Source organism: Leptonychotes weddellii, chromosome 11 (genome assembly GCF_054177405.1).
Source record: "Leptonychotes weddellii isolate Sample4059 chromosome 11, ASM5417740v2, whole genome shotgun sequence".
Classification (NCBI taxonomy): Eukaryota; Metazoa; Chordata; class Mammalia; order Carnivora; family Phocidae; genus Leptonychotes; species Leptonychotes weddellii.
In genome coordinates this window covers 63,542,659-63,569,526 of record NC_138379.1, presented here as the reverse complement: position 1 = coordinate 63,569,526, position 26,868 = coordinate 63,542,659, and the positions used below count along the sequence as shown (strand labels likewise).

The 26,868-nt window shown below is 41.5% G+C and overlaps 1 protein-coding gene and 1 pseudogene across 1 annotated transcript in view; both read right to left on the bottom strand.

The window, feature by feature from the left end:
• The window catches only part of PIWIL4 (piwi like RNA-mediated gene silencing 4), a 41,539-nt gene extending 38,567 nt beyond the window's left edge, over window positions 1-2,972 (bottom strand). The window contains exons 1-2 of the mRNA XM_081799038.1: window positions 2,738-2,972; window positions 1,508-1,586 (exon numbers count right to left, since the gene is read on the bottom strand). Of these exons, the coding sequence (XP_081655164.1) occupies window positions 1,508-1,586; window positions 2,738-2,818 (160 nt within the window). The 5' untranslated portion in view covers window positions 2,819-2,972. The remainder of the gene's footprint in view (window positions 1-1,507; window positions 1,587-2,737) is intronic.
• A 13,869-nt stretch (window positions 2,973-16,841) lies between these two features.
• Window positions 16,842-18,040, bottom strand: LOC102730774 (prohibitin-2 pseudogene; annotated as a pseudogene).
• Window positions 18,041-26,868: the final 8,828 nt, after the last annotated feature.

Sequence of the window (26,868 nt, the reverse complement as noted above, 5' to 3'; positions counted from 1 at the left end):
CTTAATTCCAACAGACTATACAATTGAAAATGGTTACTATGGGGCGCCTGGGTGGCTCAGTCGTTAAGCGCCTGCCTTCGGCTCAGGTCATGATCCCAGGGTCCTGGGATCGAGCCCCGCATCGGGCTCCCTGCTCAGTGCAGAGCCTGCTTCTCCCTCTCCCTCTGCCATTCCCTCTGCTTGTGCTCTTCTGTCTATCTCTCTGTCAAATAAATAAATAAAAAATCTTAAAAAAAAAAAGAAAATTGTTAATATGGTAAATTTTATATTATGTATATTTTACTATGATTTTTAAAAATAAATAAAAATTCCATCTCCAGCCCTTGCTAGTCACAAGAATGTGCAGCAGACATGGAATGCAAGCGCCAAGAGAAGCCGGACTAGGCTGTGGGTGGCGGCAGTAGTGGTGGACCTAACGCACGGCCTCTCAGAGCAGGTGTTCCGAGAGACCACATGCACTTCTGTGAGCTCAGGTCACAGGGGGTGCTTGAGAAGAGTCAGAAAAATCCCGGTGGACAATAAGAGAGCCCAGCAGATGACGGTGGAAGGACTGATGATCCACAGAGTCTGGGAGAACCTAAGTGCTTAGAGCTTACATCACTTAACTTCATAGTCAGAGCAAGGGAGATGGCTAACAAGTTTCAGCAGTGGTTACCGGGTGAATTATGTGTCCCCCAAATTCGTATGTTGAAGATGTAACCCCTCATATCTCAGAATGTGACTGTATTTGGAGATGGGGTCTTTAATAAGGTAATTAAGCTAACATGAGGTCATTTGCATGAGCCCTAATCCAATTGGACTTGTGTCCTTATAAGAAGAGATGAAGTCACAGACAAATACAGAGGGAAGACCATGTTATGACACAGGGAGAAGACAGCCATCTATAAGCCCTGGAGAGAGGCCTCAGAAGAAACCAACTCTGTGGACACCTTGATCTTGGACTTCCAGCCTTCAGAATTATGAAACACCACATTTCTATTGTTTAAACCACCCAGTCTATGGTACTTTGTCATGGCAGCCCTAGCAAACCAGGGTACGGGGAAGGCCGACCCACACTGCGATAGTGGCTACTTGCGGTAGCATGTGGACACGTATCCTGAGTCCAAATCTGGATTTGCAGTGAACAGAGCTACCATCAGATGGTAGGGAAAAAAGAAGAGAGCATGGCAGCTGCGGTGCCAGGTTTCTACTACCCCTGCAGGGTGGGGCACTGACACTTCTATGTCATAAAAAATTTCTGAACATCTTTCAGAATTATTCAGTGAACAGACAAAATCAGAAGACTGGATTCCTAGTGCCTGTGGATGCCCAACTGCCAAGCAGTATCAGCAAATTCAGTGGCAGACTGTGTTTGGGAATCCCAAAGAAACCTAACACACACAGGGGATCCTCCAAGAAGAGGTAAATGGGATACTCGAGAAATGACCCTGCTGCTGTAAAGCTTAGCAGTCACTCCTGTTCCATTCGGATGGAATGGAACGGAATGAACAGACAGAGCTGCACTTACATTTCTCAGACATCCTGCTTGTTCCCAGGAAGCCACTGGTAGAGGATGCTTCATTGTTGCCAATATCAACAGATGCAGGCTAAAATGGGGGGGGGGGGGTAAGCTTGGTTACATTTAAGTCATAAATCAAAAGGTTATCACAAAATAAGAACTGTATCATGTCCTAAGTCATCAGACTACCATGAGCTAATGATAAGAGGTAAAATGCTTACAAGATGATGGGAAGAGACTGCCCATTCTAGAAAAAAAGGATAAAGAGCAGCTATAGTTTTCCCCATTTATCAAACTTTAATTTTGACTGTGAGCCAGATATAGCTGTTACTCCTGGAGGTGTAAAGAGGTAGAGCTATGATTCTCACGCCCACGGGGCTCATCAGAGGAAAGGCGGTAGAGATGAACACAGACCTCATGCTTCTGCTGCCTCCAGACATGGGGTCTCCAATGCAAACACGTTTGTAGCAAGAAAATAAATTGAGCCCAGAGGACTTGGGCCACCGGCTCAGGTGATGACTCTCCTGAATAAATGGGTCCCAAATTAGTTCATGAAACAGACCAAGCGAACCCTTAATATTTCCTCTTTTCACAGTAACTACTTCTCTTTGCTCAAGAAGTCTATGCTGGCCTGCTAAAAAATGCATGAAGTCAAGAGAAAACAATGACATGAAAATAAAGACACAGTGACCACCGCCTACTCACTTGAGAACTTTTGGTCTAAGAGACTGCTCCAATCCTGATAGGTAGGAGTAACATCACTCAAAAGTTGCTGATTTGCCGGCCAATTTAATCTAATCTTGTCTAGGTCTAGCCAGGAGTCCTACCCACCGTGCCTGGTCAAGAAACAGCGGGTGAATCTAAACCACATCTGTGTTTGAGATTACTTATGCGAGTGTATGAAATAGTGAGACAAATCGTATCAGAGCATATGCCCTACAATGGTACAACAGTTCTTTCCAGGAGACTTAAAACCGAGTCAAGTAATTAAATACTCAGAAAGCAGAAGGGAACGACGCACTTGCCTCTGATCTTCAGTACTCTTCACCGGCCTCTTACTCGGATAAACCCCCCCAGAAGGGAAAAAGGTGAGAAACCCTGGAAAGACCCGAAGCCGAGCGGGAAGATACCCCACTACTTCCCAGCAGAGACGGAGAGGTAAAAGCAGAGGAAGGCGGTGTGCGTGAAGGCCACGGACGGGGAGAGAGCGAGGCCCTGTGGGCCCCGCGTCCTACACACCGAGGGCGAGGGCGGGGGCGGCGCCGCGGCGCTGGGGCTGCGGGCCATGCCTCTGGCCCTCACGCGGGCGCGACCACTCATGTTCCCGACGAGCGCAGGGGGGCTTCCAAGGCAGCGAGGCCTCAAGGAGGGTATTTTCCCCTCGGCATCCGGAGGGCGAGGCTGGGACGCCAGGTGGCGGACGCGGCCCGTCTCGGGCTCCGCGGCGGGAGACACAGCGGCGGTCCACGCGTGGGTGGAGGGGCGCGCACCGCCCGCCGGGATCCCGCGCCCTCCGGGGAGCACGTGACCGGGGGCGGGGCCCAGACTTCCCTTGGCTCTCCATCCCCCATCCCCCATCCCCCCCTCCAAATTTGGCATCATCCAACTCCTGGGTTTTGCCCATCTTACGTGTGTGCGCTTGCAAAAGGCTTGCTTTTCGCCTTTCGTCTTCTGTGCTCACTGGTGTGGGCAAGCACCTCTCCCTATGCGTGATAGCTACAGAACTTTCCATTAGGTGAATTGTCTGTGTACATCTGTTGCCATTTTAAGAATTGGGTTTCTCATGTTTTTTCTTTGTGATTTGGAAGAAATTTTATCCTTTTTTTTTTTTTTAACATTGCAAATATCTACTCCCAATCTATCACTTGTTAATTTTAACTAGGAAGTCCTTTATCTAACCCAAATCCTTAATCTTGATGTAGTCAAATCTACATGGCTTGTACTTTTGGGGTCTTTTAAAAGAAAGTTGACCCTGCCTTAAGTGTACAAGGATATTATGGATATTTTCTTTTTTTTAACTTTATAAGCTTACTGTTCACATTATTATCTTTTATCCTTCAGGAGTCCGCTGGAGTTTAGAATACTTTTTCTTCTTCTCAGACAAGAAAAGATAGTTATGACCCTGGTAACTGTGTGAACACATGGAAAGGGTCACTGTAAGAACAGTGTGATGACTGAGCCATTCAAATCATGTTAGCACCTTCACAGGTATGGGCAAGGGCAAGAAATTCACTTCACAAGCCCCTACAGAATGAGGCTCTTTAAAGAGTGCACTTATTTACTTTATTTTAGAGAGAGAGAGCAGGGGGAAGGGCAGAGGGAGAAAATCTCAAGCTGACTCCACAATGAGTGCAGAGCCCGACTCTGGGCTCAGTCTCACAACCCTGAGATCATGAGCTGAGCTGAAACCAAGAGTCAGAGCTTAATTGACTGAGCCATCCAGGTGCTCCCCAGAGTGAGGCTCTTTAAACCCTGTGGTGGTTTTTCAGTATATGTACAGAATCTCTGATTCTCTTCCCCTCAAAAGGCCGAGCCTAATTCTCTCCCATTAAGCATGGGCTTCTCCTAGTGACTTTCTTCTAACAAAGAGAATGTGGCAGAGGCGATGTATTGTCTTCTGTGAGTAGGTCACACTGTAGCTTCCTCCTTGCTCTCTCTCTTAAATCACTTGCTCTGGGGGATGGCAGCAGCCATAGCATGAGGATACTCAAGCAACCTTAGAAAGAGATTTACATCGTGAGAAGCCAAGGCCTCGTGTCAGCAACCAGCACAACTTGCTAGAAAATAAGTCTCATCAAACTTCTCATCAGAAACCAGGCAAGCTGGAAGACAAAAGAGTCACATTTCTAATGTGTTCGAAGAAGAAAAAAAGTCAACCCAGAATTCTAAAGCCAGCAAATATATCTTCAAAATGAGGGTGAAATAAAGGCTTTCTCAGAGAAACAAAAACAGAGAATTCAGGGCCAGCAGATCTATACTATAAAAAATATAAAAAGAAATTCTTTAAGCAAAAGAAAATATGAGACTACAGAAACTTGGATCTATATAGGGACATGAAGAGTGCAGCAATAAATAAATGTAAAATAAAGTGCATTTTTTGCATTTTTACTTTCTCTAAAGGATAACAGTCCAAAGCAAAAATAGTAGCAATGTGTTGTTACATATATATATTGTTACATATAGCATGTGTAAAAATAAAATGTATGCCAACAGTAGCCAAGGGTGGGAGGAATTGGGAATACACCGCTATAAGATAACACTATTCAGGAAGCACTAAAACAGCAGTTCAAGGTAGGCTCTAAGTACTTATTGATATATTAGTAAACCTTAGGCAATCAATAAAGAATTATAAGGATAGTTATAAATACATAGTAAGTCAATTATGGAGATAAAATAAGATCATAAAAAATGCTCAATTAACCTGAGAAGGCAAAAAAAAAAAAAAAAAAGATGGAATAGAAAACACCTAGCCAGATGGTAGATTTTGATCCAACCATGTCAATAATCATACTAAATATAAGTGGTCTAAATGTGATAATTAAAAGATAAACTATATGCTGTCTATAAAAAACCTGTTTTTAAAATATTACATATTGATGGGTTAAAAGAATGGAAAAAAGATATACCATGTAAATCCTAACTAAAAGAAAAATGGAGTAACTGTACTACTATCTGTTATGGCGTGAATCAAGCCCCCCATATTCATATGTTGACATCCTAGTCCTAAGTATCTTAGAATATGACCTGATTCAAAGATTAGGTCTTTATGGAAGTTATCATGGTAAAGTGAGGTCATTGTGGTAGGCCCTTCTCCAGTTTGACTGGTGAACTTGTAAAAAGGAAAAATGTACACAGAGACACATAAAAAGAAAGATGATGTAGAGAGACACGGGGAGAAGGTGGGCATCTACAAGCCAATGAGACATCCTGGACCAGATCCTTCCCTCAACCCCTTAGAAGGAACCAACCCTGGCCCACACCTTGACTTTGGACTTCTATCCTCCAGAGCTGTGATACTTTATTGCAATAGCCCTAGCAAACTTGTATACTATTAGACAAAGTAGACTTTAAAACAAGAAATATTATCAGGGATAAAAAGGGAAAACTTTTTTTTATTAACATACAATGCATTATTTGTTTCAGGGGTACAGGTCTGTGATTCATCAGTCTTACACAATTCACAGCGCTCACCATAGCACATACCCTCCCCAATGTCCATCAGCCAGCCACCCCATCCCCTCCCACTCCCGTCCACTCCAGCAACCCTCAGTTTGTTTCATGAGATGAAGAGTCTCTTATGGTTTGTCTCCCTCTCTGGTTTCATCTTGTTTCATTTTTCCCTCCCTTCGCCTATGATCCTCTGTCTTGTTTCTCAAATTCCTCATATCAGTGAGATCATATGATAATTGTCTTCCTCTGATCGACTTATTTCACTTAGCATAATACCCTCTAGTTCTATCCACGTCATTGCAAATGGCAAGATATCATTTTTGATGGTTGCATAATATTCCATTGCATATATATACCACATCATTTTTATCCATTCATCTGTTGATGAACATATAGGTTTCCATAGTTTGGCTATTGTGGACATTGCTGCTATAAACATTGGGGTGCAGGTGCCCATTTGTATCTTTGGGGTAAATACCCAGTAGTGCAATTGCTGGGTTGTAGGGTAGCTCTATTTTCAACTTTTTGAGGAACCTCCATACTGAAAAAGGGAAAATTTAAAATGACATTGTAGAACATTCCACAACAGCAGAATATATGTTCTTTTCAAGTGCATCTGGGCCATTAACCAAGAGAGACCATATGCTGGGCTCTAAAACAAACTTTAAAGGATTTAAAAAAAATAGAAATCATACAACATATATTCTGTGACCAATGTAAGACTCAACTAGAAAACAAAAACAGAGTTATTTTGAGAAGATACCATGTATTTAGAAATTTTATAACACACTTGTAAATAATCCCTGGGTCAAAGAGGAAGTTTCAAAAGAATCTTTTTTTAATGATTTTATTTATTTATTTGAGAGAGAGAGAGAGCACACAAGTCGGGGGGGAGGACAGAGGGAGAGGGAGAAGCATACTCCCCACTGAGCAGGGAGCCCGGCACGGGGCTCAATCCCAGGACGCCAGGATCATGACCTGAGCTGAAGGCAGACGCTTAACCGACTGAGAATTTTTTTTAAATTAGGACCAATTAAAACATATGAAAAATTGGGGGGTGCAGCTAAAGGAGTGCTTAGACAAAAATTCATAGCATTAAACACTTTTTTTAAAAGAAAAGGTTATCAAATCAGTAGTCTAAAACCTTCCATCTTAGGAATCCAGAAAAAGAACAAAGTATGCTCAAAGCAAGAAGAAAGGAAATAATGAGGCTGAAAGCAGAAATAGACACACACAAATACAATAAATGGATATCTGTCAAATTTTAAAGGCAATTCAATGGAGAAAGGATCATTTTTTCAACAAATGGTGCTGAAATGATTTGTTATTTGCAAAAAAAGGAAAATCTACCTATACTTCACACTTTGTACAAAAATTATTTCAAAATGTATATAGACTTAAATGTAAAATATAAAACTGTGAAACTGCTAGAAATTAGGTATAGGAGAAAATATTTACAATTTTTTATTAAGCAGAGTTCTTATATGCACCACAGAAAGCACAATCTATGTAAGAACAAAATGATTAATTGGACTTTAACAAAACTATACACTTGCTCTGTGTAAGATGCTATAAGGACAATGAAAAGGCAAGCAAGAAACTTGGAAGAAATACTTGCAAATCACATTTTGATAAGGGCTTTTTCCCAGAATATATATAAAATTCTCAAAACTGAACAGTAAGAAAAACACAATTTTAAAAATGGGCAAGGGATGCCTGGGTGGCTCAGTCGGTTAAGCATCTGCCTTCTGCTCAGGTTGTGATCCCAGGGTCCTGGGATTGAGTCTCACATCAGGCTCTTTGCTCAGGGCAGAGCCTGCTTCTCCCTCTGCCTCTCATGCTCTCTCTCTCTGACAAATAAATAAATAATCTTTAAAATTTATGAATTAATTAATTAAAATGGGCAAAAAATAAATAAAATAAAATAAAAATGGGCAAAAGACCTGAAGAGACACTTCACCAAAGAGGTAAAAACAGCACCAAAAAAATATGTGGGAGGCAGCTAAGCATACAAAAAGATATTCAACGTCATTCGCTATATGGGAAGTGCAAATTAAAACCATGGTGTGATCCTTTTACACAGCTAGTACAGTATCTAAAACAAAAAAACACCACCCAAAGCCGAAAGTGTCAAATACTGGCAATAACATGGAGCAACCAAAACTCTCATATATGTTGGTGTGAATGTAAAATGTTACAACCACTTCGGAAAACAGTTTGGCAGTGTCACATAAATTTAAACGTGTACTTACAATATAACCTAGCAACCCCACTCTTACTGATCTAAGAGAAACGAACACTTAAGTTCACACAAAAACCTGTATAGCTGGCTGTTTTTGCAACTGTATTAGTAATCATCAAAAACTGGGAGTGGTCCAGATGTCCTTCAACAGATGAATGCATAAACAAACGCTGTTACATCTATACAATTGAATGCTACTCAGCAGTAAAAGGAATGAAATATTATCACAACAAATTGAATGAATCTCAAATACATGTTGCTAAGCAGAAGTAGCCAAACTCAAAAGGTGAAACTGTAGAATTCTACTTCCATGACATTTTAGAAAAGACAAACGATAGGGATGGAGAACAGATCACTGCTAAGTTTGGGTATAACATGATGAAATTTTACAGGAGATGGAACTCTTCCATGGGATGACTGTGGTAATGGACATACACTCTAGGCTTTTGCGAAAACCCATGGACAATATCATGAAGATTAATTTTTTCCTCTATGTAAATAAAGAAGACAGTAAATAAGCTAAATATACCAGTTTAATGACAAAGATCGTCTGGCTAGTTAAAGAAAACCCCCCAGTACAAGCTATTTAAAGGGTACATTTTAAATACGGGGACACAGTAGATTGAAAAGAAAGGGGTTTAAAATGATACCATGAAAAGCTAACCAGAAAAGAGCTGGAGTAGCTGTGTTAGTGGGGTCTGAGAAGGTAGACTTAAGGCAAGAAGAATTATAACATCTTATAATCTATTATTGACTTCATAATAAAGACAATGTCATGTCAGTTTAGTAGAAAGATATGACTGTTTTATATTTACCCAATAATTAAGCCTCTAAATATATAAACAGAGAAATCCATTCTCATGGGCATGAAAGATAAAACCTAAAGTTTGAATTTGTGTCTGGGGTTTAACCTCTATCTATAAAAGTGTTTGCCATGCTATGTGCCCTTCAAAATTCAGTATCCAGGAGCCCAGTGGCCTGACTGTTCAGTGGGTCGGTCAATGAAGGCTCATGAGTCTATGTGCTTCAGTCATGTCAGTTTGTATGCTCTGTGGCCAATCGATGTTCACCCTAGCTGCACAGTTTCCAATGCTGTGGACTGTCAGCACTTTACCTTCCCACAGTGGATGGCTGCAGCACTCCTCTGGAGGTACCACAATAGAACAGACTTCATTCTCAGGTGGCACATCTGTTGTCACGTCCCTTGGTGGCCAGGGGTTTGGGAAAGCAGCAATGAGCATGTGCGTTGCCCACCTTCTCTTGGTGCAGATTGCTAAGGCCTCTGCATCCAGGCTTGGCCTTCAAGTAGACATGCCATTTCCATTTCATATGGGAGCTTTTTGTACCTATTGGGACTTTGGTTCAGAGAAGACCCCAAGTGGGATGAGAAGTCATAACTCTTCCTTGGGCATGACCATTGTTATTCACTAGGATTTGAGCACATCAATGCAGTTACATCTCAAGGGGCTTACACTCCTCAGAGGTGGGGGGAAAGTGTGAAGTGGAAAAGCCCAGAGCCCACTAAATAATGGGGGGCTGTCACTGACAAAGGCTACAAAGAGCCGTCAGGTTGATGAGAGATTCCCGTAACTTCACAGTTCTGAGGAGGATGGCGGACAAAGGCAGAGCTTGTTTCAGATTTAACTGAACCACTTCCAAGGCCACCATTCAGATTTAGCTGCATTTCTGGTGACTGCATTCAGAAAACGTGTGAGAAGTCTCAGGTACGTAATTTGTGGTCTCCAACACTAAAGAAGCAATGACATGGGGGTGTCCTTTGTCATCGTGGGTTGCATGAACTCAGTGATTCCCCTGGGGAGTTTGTGCGCCCAGACCCCAGACCTAATCTTATTTCCATGTGAGAAAACTGAATAGTGAATCTCTGGTGCCTAGATCCATTTTAGTCTCAGAAGATCAAAAGATGGCCTATGGCCTTCCCTCCCCAAAACCCTCTTGCAAGGTGGGATTTCTGATAATGGCAGTATGAAGAAGCAGAGCAAATCTTCCTACAGAAGACAATTATGAAAACTGGACAAAAATATTCAAAACAAATATTTGAAGTCACTGAAAAATAAATACAGGCAGGTAAAAACATGAGAAGAACTTTGATATTGAATTACTTGAATCTTGAACGAAATGGGTAGGAACTGCAAATCATAGCCTTCTTAACTATGGGAGTGTTCTCCTAACTCTTTATTGCTCTCTTCTTCTCTTGTTCTCTCCTTCTCTTTGATTATTTGATAACTGCAGCCACAGTGGCTCAAGAAGGCAGGTGATGGCTTTCATGGTGTAGAGTAATTGGAAGTTTAGAGGGAAAAATATGAAAGTGAGAGAGCAGTAAAAGTATTGAGATCCCAAATCTAGGTACAAGCTGCAACAAAATCCCTGGCTGACCACTAATCTGTGCATGGTTGTGGGACACTCAAGAGAAACTGCTAAAAAAGCAGCAAGAACTAGACTGATCCTGGTGAATTCTGCAAGTCCACACTTCAACTGATGAATTCTTCAGTTAGCACAAAGCTTAGGCAGCAGAAAGCAAAAACCTTACTGGTTTGAGGTATCGAAGGTCAGAACTTGTGGTTGGGGTTGGTATCTGGAAATTTAGGGGAAATACCAAGGACAAGGCAACCACAGAGACAGTGAGTCCAAAATGGGAGTAGAAACTGTCCAAATCCTTGGCTGGTCACTAAATTACACAGATGCAGGACAGATCGCTTGAGATTCAGAATAAAAATGCAGCAATTGGATATGGGAAAACAGAGCCAACACACCAACTATTGCATACAGCAGGGGTTCACATTTCACTGTGTGGTCCAGGCAAATTGACCACTTTCTAGGAAAAAAAATAAAGGCAATCCTCAGAAAAATAAAATAGGTTCCAGATTTGCTAAAACAGATCTCTGATATCCACTTTTAAATTACATATTATCAGACCTTCAAAGAAAGAGAAATATGTGACCATAATGAGAAAGTCAACAGAAATGTATTTCCAGGGATGCCTGGGTGGCTCAGTCGGTTAAACGGCTGCCTTCGGCTCAGGTCATGATCCCGGGGTCCTGGGATCGAGTCCCGCGTCGGGCTCTCTGCTCGGTAGGGAGCCCGCTTCTCCCTCTTCCTCTCCCCCTGCCTGTACTCGCACTCTCTCTCTCTCTCTCTGACAAATAAATAAAATCTTAAAAAAAAAAAAAAAAAGAAATGTATTCCCAGCATGTCCCAATACTGGAAATACTAAGAAATTCAAAGAATTGAATGAAAACACGTTGAAGGAATTAAAGGAAATCTTGGTATTAAAGGGTGCATAGGCAGGAAATCTGAATGAAGAAAAGTATAAAAAGGACCAAATAAAAATTCTCAAACTGAAATAATAATTCAGTGGATAAGCACAAAGGTCTTGGGAAGGCATCGAGGTTGAATATAAATCCATAGAAATTACCCAATCCAAAAAAAACCCACAGAGAAAAAAGAATGAAAAGTAAATAAATCCTTAGAAACCTGTGGAAGAATATATAAAAGGCAATAGGCAATAGACAATCAATCGGAGTTCAAAAATATGGAGGGAAAAGAGCAGAAAAAAAGATTTGAGGAAATCACATTTGAAAGGCTCCAACTTTAGCATATAGATCCAAGATGCTCAATACACCAAGAGAGACCACCCAGGCACATCTCTATACAACTAATGGAAACCAAAGATAGGAAAAAAATCTGGAAACAAGCAGGAGATAATGATACTTTACATATAGGGTGTGGTGGTTTTAAAATGTTCACAAACTCTAATTTTCCTCCTCTTGAGAGGTCAAACTAATTCCTTTCCTCTTGGGTGTGGACTGGACTCAGTGAGTCACTTCCAATGAAAAGAAAAAAGTGGATGCAATGTTTAGAGATTAGGTCATAAAAGGGTCTGTGGTCTTTTGCATTCTCATTCTCTCCTTCTCTTTGATCATTTGTTTTGGAAGAAGCCAGGTGCCGTGTCATAAAGATGCTCACGTGTGGCAATGGCCATGTAGTCAAAGGCCAGGGCTTCCGGCTAAGTGGCCAGCAAGGAACCAAAGCCTCCAGCCAACAGCCCCATGTGTGAGCTTGAACACACATCCTTAGCCCCAGTCAAGCCTTCTCATCATTGCAGTTCCAGCCAAACTATTGATAGTAACCTAATGAGAAACCTCTAGCCAGAAATACCCAGCTAGACTGCTCTTAGAATTTGGACCCTCAGAAATGGATTGAGATAATAAATGTTCACTGTTTCAAGCTGTCTCCTTTTTTTATAATTTGTTACACAGCAGTAGATAACTATTACAGGATTTGGTGTCTGGAAATGGGGTGCTGTTGTAACAAAAAATTTAAAATGAGGTGGTAGATTTGGAATCAGGCAGTTGGTAGAAGCTGGACTTTGAAGTGAGTTTTTAGGAGAAATAAATTTACATAAATACCCCAAATTTTCAGTAAAAGGTGCAAAGACAGTAAGGAGTCCTAGAGAGCCCTAAAATTCTTCTGTGACTGGAGACTCAGGGCAGGATTGGGAAACACAAATATAGTTATGGGATGGGTTTAGAGAAGCTTTGAAGAGAAAGCAAGCTGAGACATTTGTGCAACTGCTAACACAGGCCATCCTTCATGGAACAAGATGGGTCACTAAAAGTGCAAAACTAAGATCCCAAGTATGTAGACAAGAGCCTCTGGTCCAGGGCTGGGGGATGTCTAGGCTCTCATTGTCCAGTCTTCTCCCTGGCCTCTCGCATAATATTTTCTTCCCACAGAAGAAAAGGAAGGGGGCTATGCTCAGCTGCAAGTGAGTTTGGGTCAGGAGGTTGATCCCTAAGACCCTTAGGCCCATGGGTGGGGCGGGGGGAGGGGGGTGTAGCTTGCTCACTCCATGATTCCTCTAGTTACAGGTCTGGGCTTGGACCACATCCCATTGTTGTTCTGCTCCAGGAAGTGAGATTGCCTAAGGCTCTGATGTGTCTCTCAGGGTTCCTAAGGGTGAGACCCTGGAGGGCCTGGAGTAGGGGAGGGGTTGGGGCAGAGGGGACACAATGGGGTCATGGAGGTTCTTTGAGTGGGACATTTTAGGCACTTAATGGACCGCTGAGAATGTCAACACTTGATTACTGGGACACCTGGGTGGCTCAGTCGGTTAAGCGGCTGCCTTCGTCTCAGGTCATGATCCCGGGGTTCCAGGATCAAGCCCCACATCAGCCTCCCTGCTTGGCGGGGAGTCTGCTTCTCCCTCTGCCTGCCGCTCCCCCTGCTTGTGCGCATGCGCGCGCTCTCTCTCCCTCTCTCTCTGACAAATAGATAAATCTTTAAAAACAAAAACAGAAAAACACTTGTGTGATGTGACCAACCTGAATTCGTTCGTGATTGCTTTTTTCTACAGTGTGAGACAGATGCCTTGGGTCGGATTGGTGACACGAGATTCGGTCCCACTCCCACGACAGGACTTGCGGATGCCCTGACTTCTCGTCCTGCAGCTGGCATCTGGAGAAATCTGTGCTCCTATTAGCATGATGCAAGGAGCTGGAGAGACTGGCCCACCCCTGGCCCACGAGGACCCCCCTCCCCACACTGACCTCTACGTTTCTTCCCTCGTCCACTTTCCGGTTCCCACAGAAGCAGGGCTGGGCTGTCTCCCTCCCTGTTTGTATTTCACGTCGCACTGACTAGCAATGTCTTACTTCCCTATTTAAAATACAAGTCCAGATATGAATTTCTTTTTTCTACTTCTTGTCACATGGGGTTGATGGGCTAATAAAGGAGAAGATTTATAAAGTTTGAGACAGAAAATAAGGGGAAGCACTGAGAACCTTCCAGAATCTGCATATTTGCTTCGCTCAGTCTGTTGTGGGTGGGGACAGGAGAGGCTGTGAGGAGACTAGCATGGACAGGGCCTGTGTGGGCTTTCACCACGGTCACTCTTGGGCATGGTCATCTTCTCTGCTCCTTTGTCCTTGTCCCTTCAGTAGAACCTTGTCCCACTAGGACCTGCGATCATAGGGACTTGGACACAATGGGGACCTTGTCTTGCTTCCAGGGCCCTGGGCAGCAAGGGGTTCATGTAGCTGGGTAAGCCTGCGTTCTGGCCTGGGTCCAGTCCTCAATCCCTCTCCTTTCTGCAGTTATATTTTGCTTCTGTGGGTTCTTTTGGATTCTGCCTCTTCTTTTTCCTGTGTAGAGTTCTGGTCTCCTTTTCCTCTGGGCTTCCCCCATCTCTCACAGCAGGAGGAGTCGTTCTGCCTGTCAATGTTCTTACCAGTCCCGGGGAACCCCTGCACGCAGGCATCTGTAGCATCGAGAGATTAATTTTCACACTCGTCCAGCTCTTGCCTTCCTTCCAGGGCTGTTTCCTGGGCTGTTTTCCCCATCTTTCCCATCTTTTTTTAAAGAATCAGATTCTGGAATCAGTAGAGAGGAGGGATCTGATAGTTTTTCATCTTAATTAAATTCCTGTTGGGTTCCTACGTTCTCTGAAGCTTGCCCCCTTCCTCTGCCCTTTACTCCAATTATCCAAGCTCTGGCTCTCATGCAAACTCATGGATTTATAAGACAGAGTCTAATTTAGGTGCACAGTTGGTTAGAAAATAGGACCCATAAGCCTAAGATCATCTTTTCTGAAGAGAGAAATGTAATCTTGTGCTGTGCAGGAGGGTTGGGTGGAGGGAGGAGCTGAGCAAAGGGAGAGAGCAGCATGTGAGAAAGCATGGGCAGCACTGATGGCAAGTGAGGGGATTCGTGCTGCAGAGGCCACCAAATAGCATTTGGCCTAGGGTTGCATTAATAAAGATACTGTCTCTAGAGCAGAGAGGTGCTCTACACTGATTATTCATTCAACTGATTTCTGTTGTGTGGCAGATATATGACAGACTCTTTTTGATGTAGGAAACCTCAGTGGAAAAAAAAAAAAAGAACAGGTAACCATTGCCAACCTTGTGGAGTATTTGTTCTATCGCTGAGGGGCAGGCTGTATACCACAAGCATAGTAAAGAAGGAAAGGGTCTACATTACACGTTTGCGTTAGAAGCCTGACCCAGGGCTCAATCCCATGATCCCGAGATCATGACCTAAGCCGAAATCAAGAGTTGGATGCTCAATGGACTGAGCCACCCAGATGCCCTGATCCCAGCCTTTATTGGGCACAGGAATCACCCGGGTCTGTCATTAAGATCCAGATAGTCTAGAATAAAGCCCGAGATTCTGAATTTATAATAAGCTTGGCACTGATGCTTCTGGTCTTCGGATCACACATTTGGTAGCAAGACTGCAGGCCAGGATTCCCACATGACCATGCAGCAGCCTCACATGTAGGGCTTGTTGACCAAGTGATTCCTGAGCTTTGTTCCCAACATTCTAAGATGGCGGTTCCAGGAAGAGGCCTGAGTATTTTGTAATAAACCCACAAGTAATTTTGGCTCTCAGCCAGATCAGGAACCACTAAGGTCAGTGATCAGAGAGCCCTCAGGGTGGGGAAGGGACTTAAGTCCACATTTAAATGTTATTTTTTCCTGTGAAGAAGAAGTCAAAACTTGCTAGGAGATACATGTTGTTTTTGCTATCGTGGAGTATAGCCAGGTGGAAGATTTAGGAAGTGATTATCAGCTCAACATAAAGAAAACCTCTGAGTTGCTAAGAGGGTTGCTAAGAGTACATTTCTTAAATGTACTCACGACAAAAAAGAAATGGGAATTATGTAACCTGCAGGTGTTAGCTGACACTGGGATGATAATCACTTTCCAACATGTAAGTGTATCAAAACAGCAGGTGTACATCTTAAACTTATACAACGTTATATGTCAACTACATGTCAATAAAACTGAAAAAAAAATCTCTGAATCCTTGCTGAGACTATTTCTTACATGAATTTCTCTCACTTCTTGGTGTGAACAACAGATTCCAAGTTGTTCTAATTGAAATGGATAGATGATGATAGATAGATAGATAGACAGATATTTATATTTATTATATACTTACATATATAGAGATATATATACACATACATACACATGCCTTGTTTTATTTCAGGGAATACCACAGAACAGGCTTGAAGCTGGCTACACAGCCAGGAACAGAATCCAAAATCCCACGCTATGTGGTTCCACGTAGGAATTTATAATAAGCCCCTGCTCCTGAGCGCAAATGCCACTGCCCACAACGCTGACTCCAGGGATGCTGGCCACTGGACCTTGTGGCAGGGATTGCTGTCTCTGCTGCTCCTGGCAACTGGATGACACTTTGCAACTCACACCACCTGTGCCAAATGCATTCAACACTGTCCCCAGCCTATCTGTCCGCACATCCTGAGTCAGAAGCTGGCATGTGGTCACCTGAATACTGGAACTTCATGCTCTGTTCAATGCAAGAATGTTTGGGAAGGTGAGTTTTCCTCTCCTATGGAGGCAAGCGGGCTCTGCTTCCTACCTAGACTTTGTGAGTGTGGGATTCTAATGTGGGAACAGGGTACAGGTTCTGGGGGTGGAGCATGGAGGTAAGCAATGGAAAAAAGAATGGTAAATTTTCCTTTTTGGAGCAATGATCTGAGATCTAGAACTTTATCTGGTACATTGCAGGCACTTGGGTTTGGTTGGATGAATGAGTGACTAATAAATGACATCTTTCAACTTACTCCCTTGATAGTCTGTTACGGGGCCCCCCTTTTGTCTACTCCGGTTTATACTCACAAATAAATGGAGTGGCAAATAAGTTGAATGATGAAATGATTACTCAAAATCATTCCCCAGGGGCGCCTGGGTGGCTCGGTCGTTAAGCGTCTGCCTTCAGCTCAGGTCATGATCCCAGGGTCCTGGGATCGAGCCCCACATCAGGCTCCCTGTTCCGCAGGAAGCCTGCTTCTCCCTCTCCCACTCCCCCTGCTTGTGTTCCCTCTCTCACTGTGTCTCTCTCTGTCAAATAAATAAATAAAATCTTAAAAAAAAAAAAATCATTCCCCAGAAAACTTGTCAGGCTTTGTTCATCCAAGAAGGGTTGGGAGGACAGATGCGGGAGGGACCATCACACGATACTGGGGGTGGAATGGGGGTGCGCTGGACCCCAAGCTGGCTCCTCAAAAACCAGGGGAGGAACAGATCCACTTCTTCTCTGGGAGTGGAGTTCCCGGTCACCAGGCTCATTTCTTACCCTTGATGAGGCTGTCACTGCCCCGGGTGAAACTTTCATCCTGTAGGTTCAGGACGAGTTTGTCAGCCGTGAGATAGATACGGTTCTGTGACGTGGAAATCGTCTTGGAGATGTTCTGGGCTGCCCAGATCTTGCGCAGTTTGATATAGCCAGGGTTCTTGCTCAGGGCTTTTCCAAGCATTCTGGCAGCCTCAGCCTCACCCTCGGCCTGCATAATCTTCTGCCGCTGTTCCTGCTTTGCTTTATCCACCAAAAATTGGGCTCCCTGGGCCTCCTGCTGAGCCACTTGTTTGGCTTCCAGCGCAGCTGTGTATTCTTGGCTAAAGCTGAGCTCTGTGATGGCCACATCATCCAGGATGAAGCTGAAGTCCTTGGGCCTCTCTGTCAGCTCCCGCCGGATCAACAAGGATACCTGGGCCCACTGGGTGATCAGCTGTGAGGCATTGAACTTGGCCACCACACTCTTCAGCACCTCGTTGACAATGGAAGGCAGCACTCACTCCTCCTAGTCTAGACCTAGGCATTGATCCATGCTGGGAAGCTCCATGGCATTGGGTCGAGACCGCACTCGCAGGGAGCTGTTCACCATCTGCAGGTCTTTGGAGCCTGTGGGGGAGGAAATTTCTCAGGGTCTGGCCCGAATGTCATAGATGATGGGGTACTGGAACCAGGGGATCCTGAAGTGAAGGCCTTCGGCCAGTATGGTGTCCTGTTACATACCACCGATCCGATTAAAGAAAATGGCTCTGTGCCCGCCTTCCACGGTGAACACGGATTCGCGGACGCCATAGGCCACGGCGCTGGCCCCCAGCAGCAGCTTCAGCACCGTGCCCATGCCCTGGGGCCCGGAGGGCAGCAGTCCCGCTAAGTCCTTCAAGTTCTGGGCCATGTCCGATCCTGAGGCCGGCGGCACCAGAGGTCAGAAGCGGGTGCCGGCCCACCTCAACCCCACTCCAGTTCAGAGATCGCACCCTTCACACGAGTGTCCGGGGCCCTTGCCTTTGTTGCTGGGATTAAAAGAACAAGATCTATAAGATTTCAGAGGATCTGTATATATATACCCTGATATTTTATATTAACTTCTATATTTCTCTTTATGTGCACATATTTCTGGGGAGAGTATCCATAACATTTATCAGATTTTATGTGGTCCCAGCAAAAGTCTAAAAAACCATCCTAGTTTAGACATTGTGCTACTCAATCTCTGGTCCATGAAGAGCTATCAGTCTTCAGCAGATCCACTGACATGATATAAATGCTCATCTTTTTTTGGCAATTACAGTCTGGGACAAGATAAGGTAGAGGTTTAGTCGCTTATACTCACTTTCAATTCCCAACTGTATCTTGATAACAAATAGTTCACAAACCAGCACTGGCTTACAGAAGACACAAAGTAGCACTGGTTTAGGTAGACCTGTATTCCAGGACCTGTCCTGGTGCCAGATAAAGAACAGGAGTGAAAAAATAGTTAATGGGATTCCATGTCCAGTAACAGGGTAGACTAGATTTTAAGTTGCCTTTTTCACTAAAAATAATTGATAAAATATAAAAAAAAATCTAAAACAACTATCAAGAGACTAGTCATTTAGTCCAAAAATATAAATGTGGGCAATAATCCAGAGAGAAAAGTTAGGGCATTTGCCCTAACTTAGGGCATTTGCCAAATCTGGAAAAATCTTAGCTTTGGTTTTCTAAGGCTCATGAACTATAATAGACAGGAAATTATGCCCAGAGCTTATCCATGTGGGGAGCATATGAGATATGCCCTCCCTGAAAATCTGAGAAAGCAAGGTTCATATTCTCAGAGTAAGAATGAAACAAAAAAATAAAGTCTGTTCTACCCTCTAATAAGAAAATTTTCATTTCAGACAGCAAAAAAAGGAACAAACAACTGTTTTGGGGTATTTGCAATCATGAGCTAACCCGTCTCTGATTTATAGTATAAATTTGCTTTACCATTTGGGCTAAAATAACCTCAAGCCATGAATTCATTTTATAGGGGCCCTGGATTTGTGATGACCCAAAAATTGGAAGAAAGAAACAAAAATCTCTAGAGAAATCCATATGGAACCTAGGTGTCAAAGAATTTACACAAATAATTTCATGAGAAAAAAGAGCAACTTACACAAGAAATGAGTAAGTACAAATGGAAAAAGAAACTATGATTGAGAATCAGCAGAAAGAATATATAGTAAAAAGAAGTTCATAAAAATTCAATATTGAAATTGTGAGACACAGAACATAACATAATCAAAATTTTATATAAATACATAATATAAATATATATATGACAAAAAGAAAAAACTTAAAAATGCCTGGAGCAAAAATGACAAAAGAGCTACTTAGAAAATAACTCAGAAACCTAGTGAAATATCATTAAATAATTTAAAAATTGAGTAGAAAACACCCACTTACTAAAAAAGGAGTCAGTAAAAGAGGAAGGAAGTACACGAGAAACATAGAACACAGTAAAATGGCATCATAAATCCAACTGGATCAGTATTCACATTAAATGTAAATGGATTAAACAGGTGAATCAAAGTACAGATTGTTAGACTGAAAACCAAACAGGAACCAACTATGCTTTCTATAGCAGACACACTTGAGATTTAATTACAAATTGATTAAAATTAAGGGGATGGGAAAAGATATCCCAGACAAACAGCAACTGTAAGAAAGCTGGAGTGGACAAAAGTGGACATATTTAAAAAATATGCGTAGAGATAACAGGGACATTCTATACTGATAAGAGGGTTAATCCATCAGAAAAATAAAACAATTATAAACATATATGCGTCTAATAACCAAGTACCAAATACATGAAAACAAAACTGATGGAAATTAAGAGAGAAGTGGACAATATATATAACAGTAGATTATATATATATCAATATATATATATCAATATTGATATATATATATATTGATTATATATAATCAAAATTGATATATATATCAATATATATAACAGTAGATAATATATATATAACAATAGATATAACAATAATAGCTGAAGACTTCAATATATCACTTTCAATAATGGATAAGACAACCAAGCAGAAGGTCAACAATAACAAAAAAGAAGACTTGAACAATACTATGAACCAACAGGATAAACTAACAGACATTTACAGAACACTTCACCCAACAGCAGCAGAATATACATTCTTCTCAAATGCATATGGGACATTCTTCAGGATAAACCATTGCTCTATAAATTTAAAAAGATAGAAATAATACAAAATATGTTCTCTTATCACAGTGGCATGGAATTAGAAATTTATCTGCAACTGAAAGAGATGAGAAACTCACAAATATGTGGAAACTAACAATGCACTTCTATATAACCAGGATCAAAGAAGGTATCAAAAGGAAATTAGAAAATACTTTGAGATTAATGAAAATGAAAACACAACATACCAAAATTTATGGGATGCTACTAAAGCAGTGCTGAGAAGGAAATTTATAACTGTAAATGTATACATTAAAAAAAAGAAACATCTCAAAACAATTACCTAAACTTCCACCTTACATCAAAGGAAAAAGAGAAGCAAACTAAACCAAAAATAAGCAGAAAGAAGGGAAAAGTAAAGATTAGAGGGGAAATTAATGAAATAAAGGGAATATACAAGCAATACATGAAATTAACTGAATCAAATTTGGTCCTTTGAAAGAGCAATAAAACTAACAAATCTTCACCTAGACTCCCAAAAAAATAAAGAAAGAGAAAGAAAGAAAGAAAGAAAGAAAGAAAGAAAGAGAAAGAAAGAAAGAAAGAAAAAGAGAACGAGAGAGAGAGAGAAGGAAAGAAAGGAAAAGAGAAGACAAATTACTAGGATCAGCAATAAAAGAGGGGACATTATGACTGACATACAGAAATAAAGAGACTAAACAATTATATGCCAAGAAATTAGATCACTTAGATAAAATAGACAAATTCATAGAAAGACGAAGTACTAAAGCTGACTCAAGGAAAAATAGGCAGTATGAATATATCTGTAACAAGTTAAAAGATTGAATCAATCAGTAATCAAAAACTATCCTCTCCCCCCGCGCTCCCCCCCAAAAAGCCTAGGACCAAATGGCTTCACTGGTGAATTCTACCAAATATGTAAAGAAGAATTAATAATGATTATTCAAAAACACTTCCAAAAAGAAGAGGAGGGAACACTACCCAATTCATTCTGAGGCCAGTATTAATCAGACACCAAAACCGGCAAAGATATCACAAGGATAGAAAAGCCAATATCTGAGTATAGAAACAGAAATCCTCTACAAAATATAGCAAATTAAATCTAACAACATATAAAAATAAATATACACATGACCAAGTGGAATTTATTCCAAGAATGTAAAGCTGGTTTAACATCCAAAAAAATCAGTTAATGTAATACACCATATTAATAAAAAAGAAAACCCCATGCTTACCTCAATAGATGGAGAAAATAGCATTTGATAAAATCTGAAACTCTTTTATGACAAAAACCACTCAACAAACTATTAATAGAAGGAAATCTCAATCTGATTAAGGGCATTTATGAAAATCTTACAGCAAACATCATACATAATGGCAAAACACTGGTTATTTCCTCCTAAGAGCAGCAATAAGACACAGTTACTTCACATAAAGCCTGGTTCAACATTCTAGTTTTCATAATCTTATTGACCCTGACATGTTGACATGCTCTCAAAACTAATCGCAGCCTGAGTGAGGGCCTCACCAGTGGGTTTTGGTACCACAGTTTGTGGGACTCCTGAATCAAATAGTCCTGGGAATTTCTCTTCGCCACCCCTGACCATTTTACTCACTCTTGTGCAAAAGGCTTTGGCTCCCTAGCTAGGAGCTGAACAAGGGACCCACGCCCTTTGGTGACTCTTTAATTTGATTAATTGGCCTGTTGCCTCGGGGGATTGCTGGTCAGGTTTCTCCTGACAATCCCTGCCTTCTAACTTTCTGAGTTTCTCCAAACAGGGGTAAATAGAGTAGACTTGTTTGGGGCCCTTTAATGTTGGTAGAGCAGTAGGGAATCCCTTTGTCCCAACCTAACATTAGGTAGTGCTGTATTAAATTGTTCTAACCCCATCAATATCCATTTTATTCACCCCCCCTTTTTTTTTTTTTTTAGTAATCCCCAATGTGGGGCTTGAACTCATGACCCCAAGATCAAGAGTCATATGCTCCTCCAACTGAGCCAGTCAGGTGCCCTTATTTATCCCATTTTTAAATAAACATCTAAAAGATTTCCACCCTACGGGAATGAGATACGTCTCCTGACCTACCCCTTTCTGTTTCCTCTTTGTTTCACTCCTATCAATACTTGCTTTATTCACTTACTTACTTTTTTTTTTTAAGATTTTATTTATTTATGTGCTAGAGAGAGATACAGCAAGAGAGGGAACACAAGCAGGGGGAGTGGGAGAAGAAGAAGCAAGCTTCCCGTGGAGCTGGGAGCCCAATGCAGGGCTTGATCCCAGGGCCCTGGGATCATGACCTGAGCCGAAGGCAGACGCTTAACGACTGAGCCACCCAGGCACCCCATTCACTTTATTTCTTGGTAACTTTTATTTATTTATTTATTTTTATTTTTTAAAGATTTTATTTATTTATTTGACAGATAGAGACAGCGAGAGAGGGAACACAAGCAGGGGGAGTGGGAGAGGGAGAAGCAGGCTTCCCGCCGAGCAGGGAGCCCAATGCGGGGCTCGATTCCAGGACCCTGGGATCATGAACTGAGCCGAAGGCAGACGCTTAACGACTGAGCCACCCAGGCACCCTGTTCACTTTATTTCTTGGTAACTGTTTTAAAATGTCCACCACTAGGCAAGGAGAACGTTTCTGGGTCACAATGGAGCTTAGTCATTGAGGGGGATTCATCAGGAGGGTGGCCGAGTCTCTTAACAATGCACCCCAAATCCAACAGTGCTGCTCTGTTCCAATCTGTTTCATATAGTAGTGTTCCACACGAAGTTTTATTTAAAAACTAGATTCTCCTCCTTAAAAAACAGGTGTGAAAGCCATTCAGATTGTCTTTTGCCTTACTTTTGAGCAAGAAACTACTTAAGGAATCCTATACAGAAGCTTAAAGATTTAGAATGGCAATATTCCATTCCCCTGCACTCAAGACAGTGCACAGTGAAAACAAGTGGCCTTGGAGTCCAAGAGAATCAACCCTAGCTCTGCAGTGATGAGATGTGTGGACTTAAGCAAGTAATTGACCCCTTCATTATCTGTAAAATGGGGATCATAAAAGTTAACTCACAGGGAGTGTTGTGATTGTAAAATGATTAGTATCCAGTATCCAGCTTAGATGGCCACATAGCAGGTTCAGTAAATTTCACCTTCTCTTTGCTTCTTTTCCCCCTTAGGGCAACCCCTCCGTACTCTCCCTGTGAAAGGAATTTCTTTCCTACTCTATGGTGCAAAACCTATTTTCTCTTTGGGCCCCAGCAAAGAGAAAAGATGCTGGATATCATCTTGAACAATGAGCCCTCATGTGTTATAGAAAATTATTTTATTTATTTTGTTACTTGTATACTTTCTGTTCCCTCCATATGGTTCCACCAGGAGAACTTGAACTTTGTATGCTTGATACTTTATCCCCAGCAACTAATCTGGTCCCAGTACCTGGCAAAATTATTTGCTAGATGATTGAAGATGCTTGAAGACCAGGAGAAAACTCCCCATAACTTTTTCTTCTCTGGTTAATACTGTCCCATTGCTTCACCTTTTTTTGTTTTTTAAATAAAGAACTTGCATTCCAACTCTTTAATCATGTTTCCCAAATGACTCAGCAATTTTGGCAATTGTGAAAGCAGATTTACTAAAGTAAGACAAAATCATTCACTCTCATGCATTATGACACATGGAAACTTGCATCTTGCTTACTTAGTTCAACTTGCTCACTGCTTAGAGTCTAGTCAGGGACTAGTATACTTAATAAATAAAGCAAAGTATTACATCGATAATTCCAAAAGAATGCAAATGGAATTTCAAGCTGAATGGCAGCATTCCCAAAGCTGTCTAAATAACTGTGGTTTGTGGTTTATGGTATATGCTACATGCTTATGGAATTACTAGGCCATACAGGACCTTGGTAAACCTTTAAAGAAGGAATAGAGTATGACTAATCTCCAAGAGTGCTCTATAGTATTTTCAATTATTTTATTTATCATGAAATAATGAAAAAAGTTTAGAACTTTATTAGTCATTCTAGAGGACTGCTGGCAAATAAAATGCTTTCAAGTAGAATAAGGCATATGTAATGAGTAGGGACATTTGTTTCTTTTTCCAAGAGGAGTTTATTTGTTAAGACTGGTGGAAAGAATAAATGTAATATGGAAAAGTATAAAAAGAAAGAAGCAAATGGATTTGTTATTAAAATTCTTTAAATGTATCTGCATTACGAAGGTTTCTTTGTTCAGATATGTTTGGAGCACGATAAATAGAAGCTCATTTAAAAGTGTAACTCAGAAAGTAGTGCAGGCAAAGTGTTTATGCCCTAAAAACTCAAATAGATACACGGCTAGTGGAAATAAAGAACTCTGTAGTCAGTCTCACTGATTCGCTTTACAGAATAAGAATTAAAGAGCAAAGCTGCCTGTACTATATGAATTAATGATCTTAATATCATATCAGTCCTTCTCAATAAATGAATAACAGGACTTGCCTGGTTATTTGTATGGAGTTGTCTACTCCAGCCTTCCTAAGTGTCCTGCCCCAAACAGTAGTATTGACTTAAGCCAAGAATGGCCCCAGGCAAAGTTGGCACATAGGCCATGTTTATCTCCTGGGTAAGAGTATCTTGAACCATTTTCTTTCCAGTACATCAAGAAAAAGGATAGTATTGTCAGACCTTTAAATAACAACAACAAAGAAAAAGAATGTGGTGCTAGTAACTAAGACAACAATAAAATCATTTCTTGGGGCACCTGGGTGGCTCAAGTCAGTTAAGCATCTGACTCTTGAGTTCAACTCAGGTCATGATCTCAGGGTCATGAGATTGAGCCCCACGTCAGACTCTGTGCTGGGCATGGAGCCTGCTTAAAATTCCCTCTCCCTCTCTCTCTCCCTCTTCCCCTCCACCACCCCACTTGCATGCTCTCTCCCTCTCAAAATAATAATAATAATAATTTCTTATTTTTTAAGACATAAAAACCTGGGAGATTATGGTTAAGTGGCACAGTTCAAAGGACAAACTTAAATAACCCATCTCTTACCATATGATCCAGCTCTTTAGTATTTACCCAAAGGAGTTGAACACTTATATCCATGCAAAAGCTGCATACGGATGTTTATCAAAGCCTTACTCATACTCATAACTGCCAAAACTCAGAGCAATCAAGATGTCCTTTGGTAGGTGAATGGATAGAGAAACCATGGTATATCCAGACAATGGGATACTATTCAGTGCTAAAAAGAAATGGGCTCTCAAGCCATGAAAAGACATGGAAGAATCTTAAATGCATATTACTAAGTGAAAGAAGCCAATCTGAAAAGGCTAATACTGCATGATTCTGACCATATGATATTGTAGAAAGCAAAACTGTGGAGACAGTAAAAAGATCAGTGGTTACCAGGGGTTTAAGGGGTGGGGGTTGAATAGGTGAAGCACAGAGGATTTTTAAGGCAGTGAAACTACTCTGTATGAAACTATAATGGTGGATACATGTCATTACACATTTGTCCAAACTCATAAAATGTACAACACCAAAAGTGAACCCTAATGTAAACTACGGACTTGGAGTGATTATTATGTATCAGCATAGGTTCATCAGTTGTGACAAATGTATCACTCTGGTGGGGGACATTGACAATGAGGGAGGCAATGCATGTGGTGGGGAGGGGACATCTGGGAAATCTCTGTACTTTCCTCTCAGTATCATGACCTGAGCCGAAGGCAGACGCTTAACGACTGAGCCACCCAGGTGCCCCTCCTCTCAGTTTTGCTGTGAAACGAAAACTGCTCTAAAATATAAAGTCTATTAAACACATACGCACGCACACATAAAGATAAAGAACTTGTATACGGAATATACAAAGATTTAATGGAATGCTATTCAGCAATAAAAAAGAACTACTTAAAATAAGACGAAATCAGAGAGGGAGACAAACCGTAAGAGACTCTTAACTATAGGAAACAAACTGAGGGTTGCTGGAGGGGAAGGGGGTAGGGGGATGGGGTAACTGGGTGATGAGCATTAAGGAGGGCACGTGATGGAATGAGCACTGGGTATTATTATATACAACTGATGAAGCCCTAAACTCTACCTCTGCAACTATTAATACACTATATGTAAATTAATTGAATTTAAATAAAATAAAATGTTTTTTAAAAAGAAACTACTGATACACGCAATAATATTGAAGTGTGTCAAATGCATTATGTTAAGCCAAAGAAGCCAGATTGAAAGGCTACCTAGTGCTCAGTTTTATTTTTTTATTTTTAGAACAAAGCAAAATATAGCAATAGAAAACGGATCAGTGGTTGCCAAAACCAGGTGGTGGTGGGAGAAACTGTGCACAAAGAGGCAGGTGGAAAATTTGGGGAATGACGGAACTTGACCACAAGCCTTGCTTCCTAGATCGTGGAGGGGCATCAGCAGTGCTGCACCATCAGAAACACTGGAGTGAGTTACTTGAACTAACTACATTTCATTAGGTTTTGGGCATGCAAATGAGCACGGGGAAGTGAACACCTGAGATGGCTATCTGCTCAGAAATCTGTAAAATGAGGAAGCAGCTGCAAAGGAAGGCCATGGCTCCTCTTTGGCATTTATTCTGGACAAACCAACCAGAAGCCTTTGATGGTTCCCCTCCCTTTGCAGAAACGAT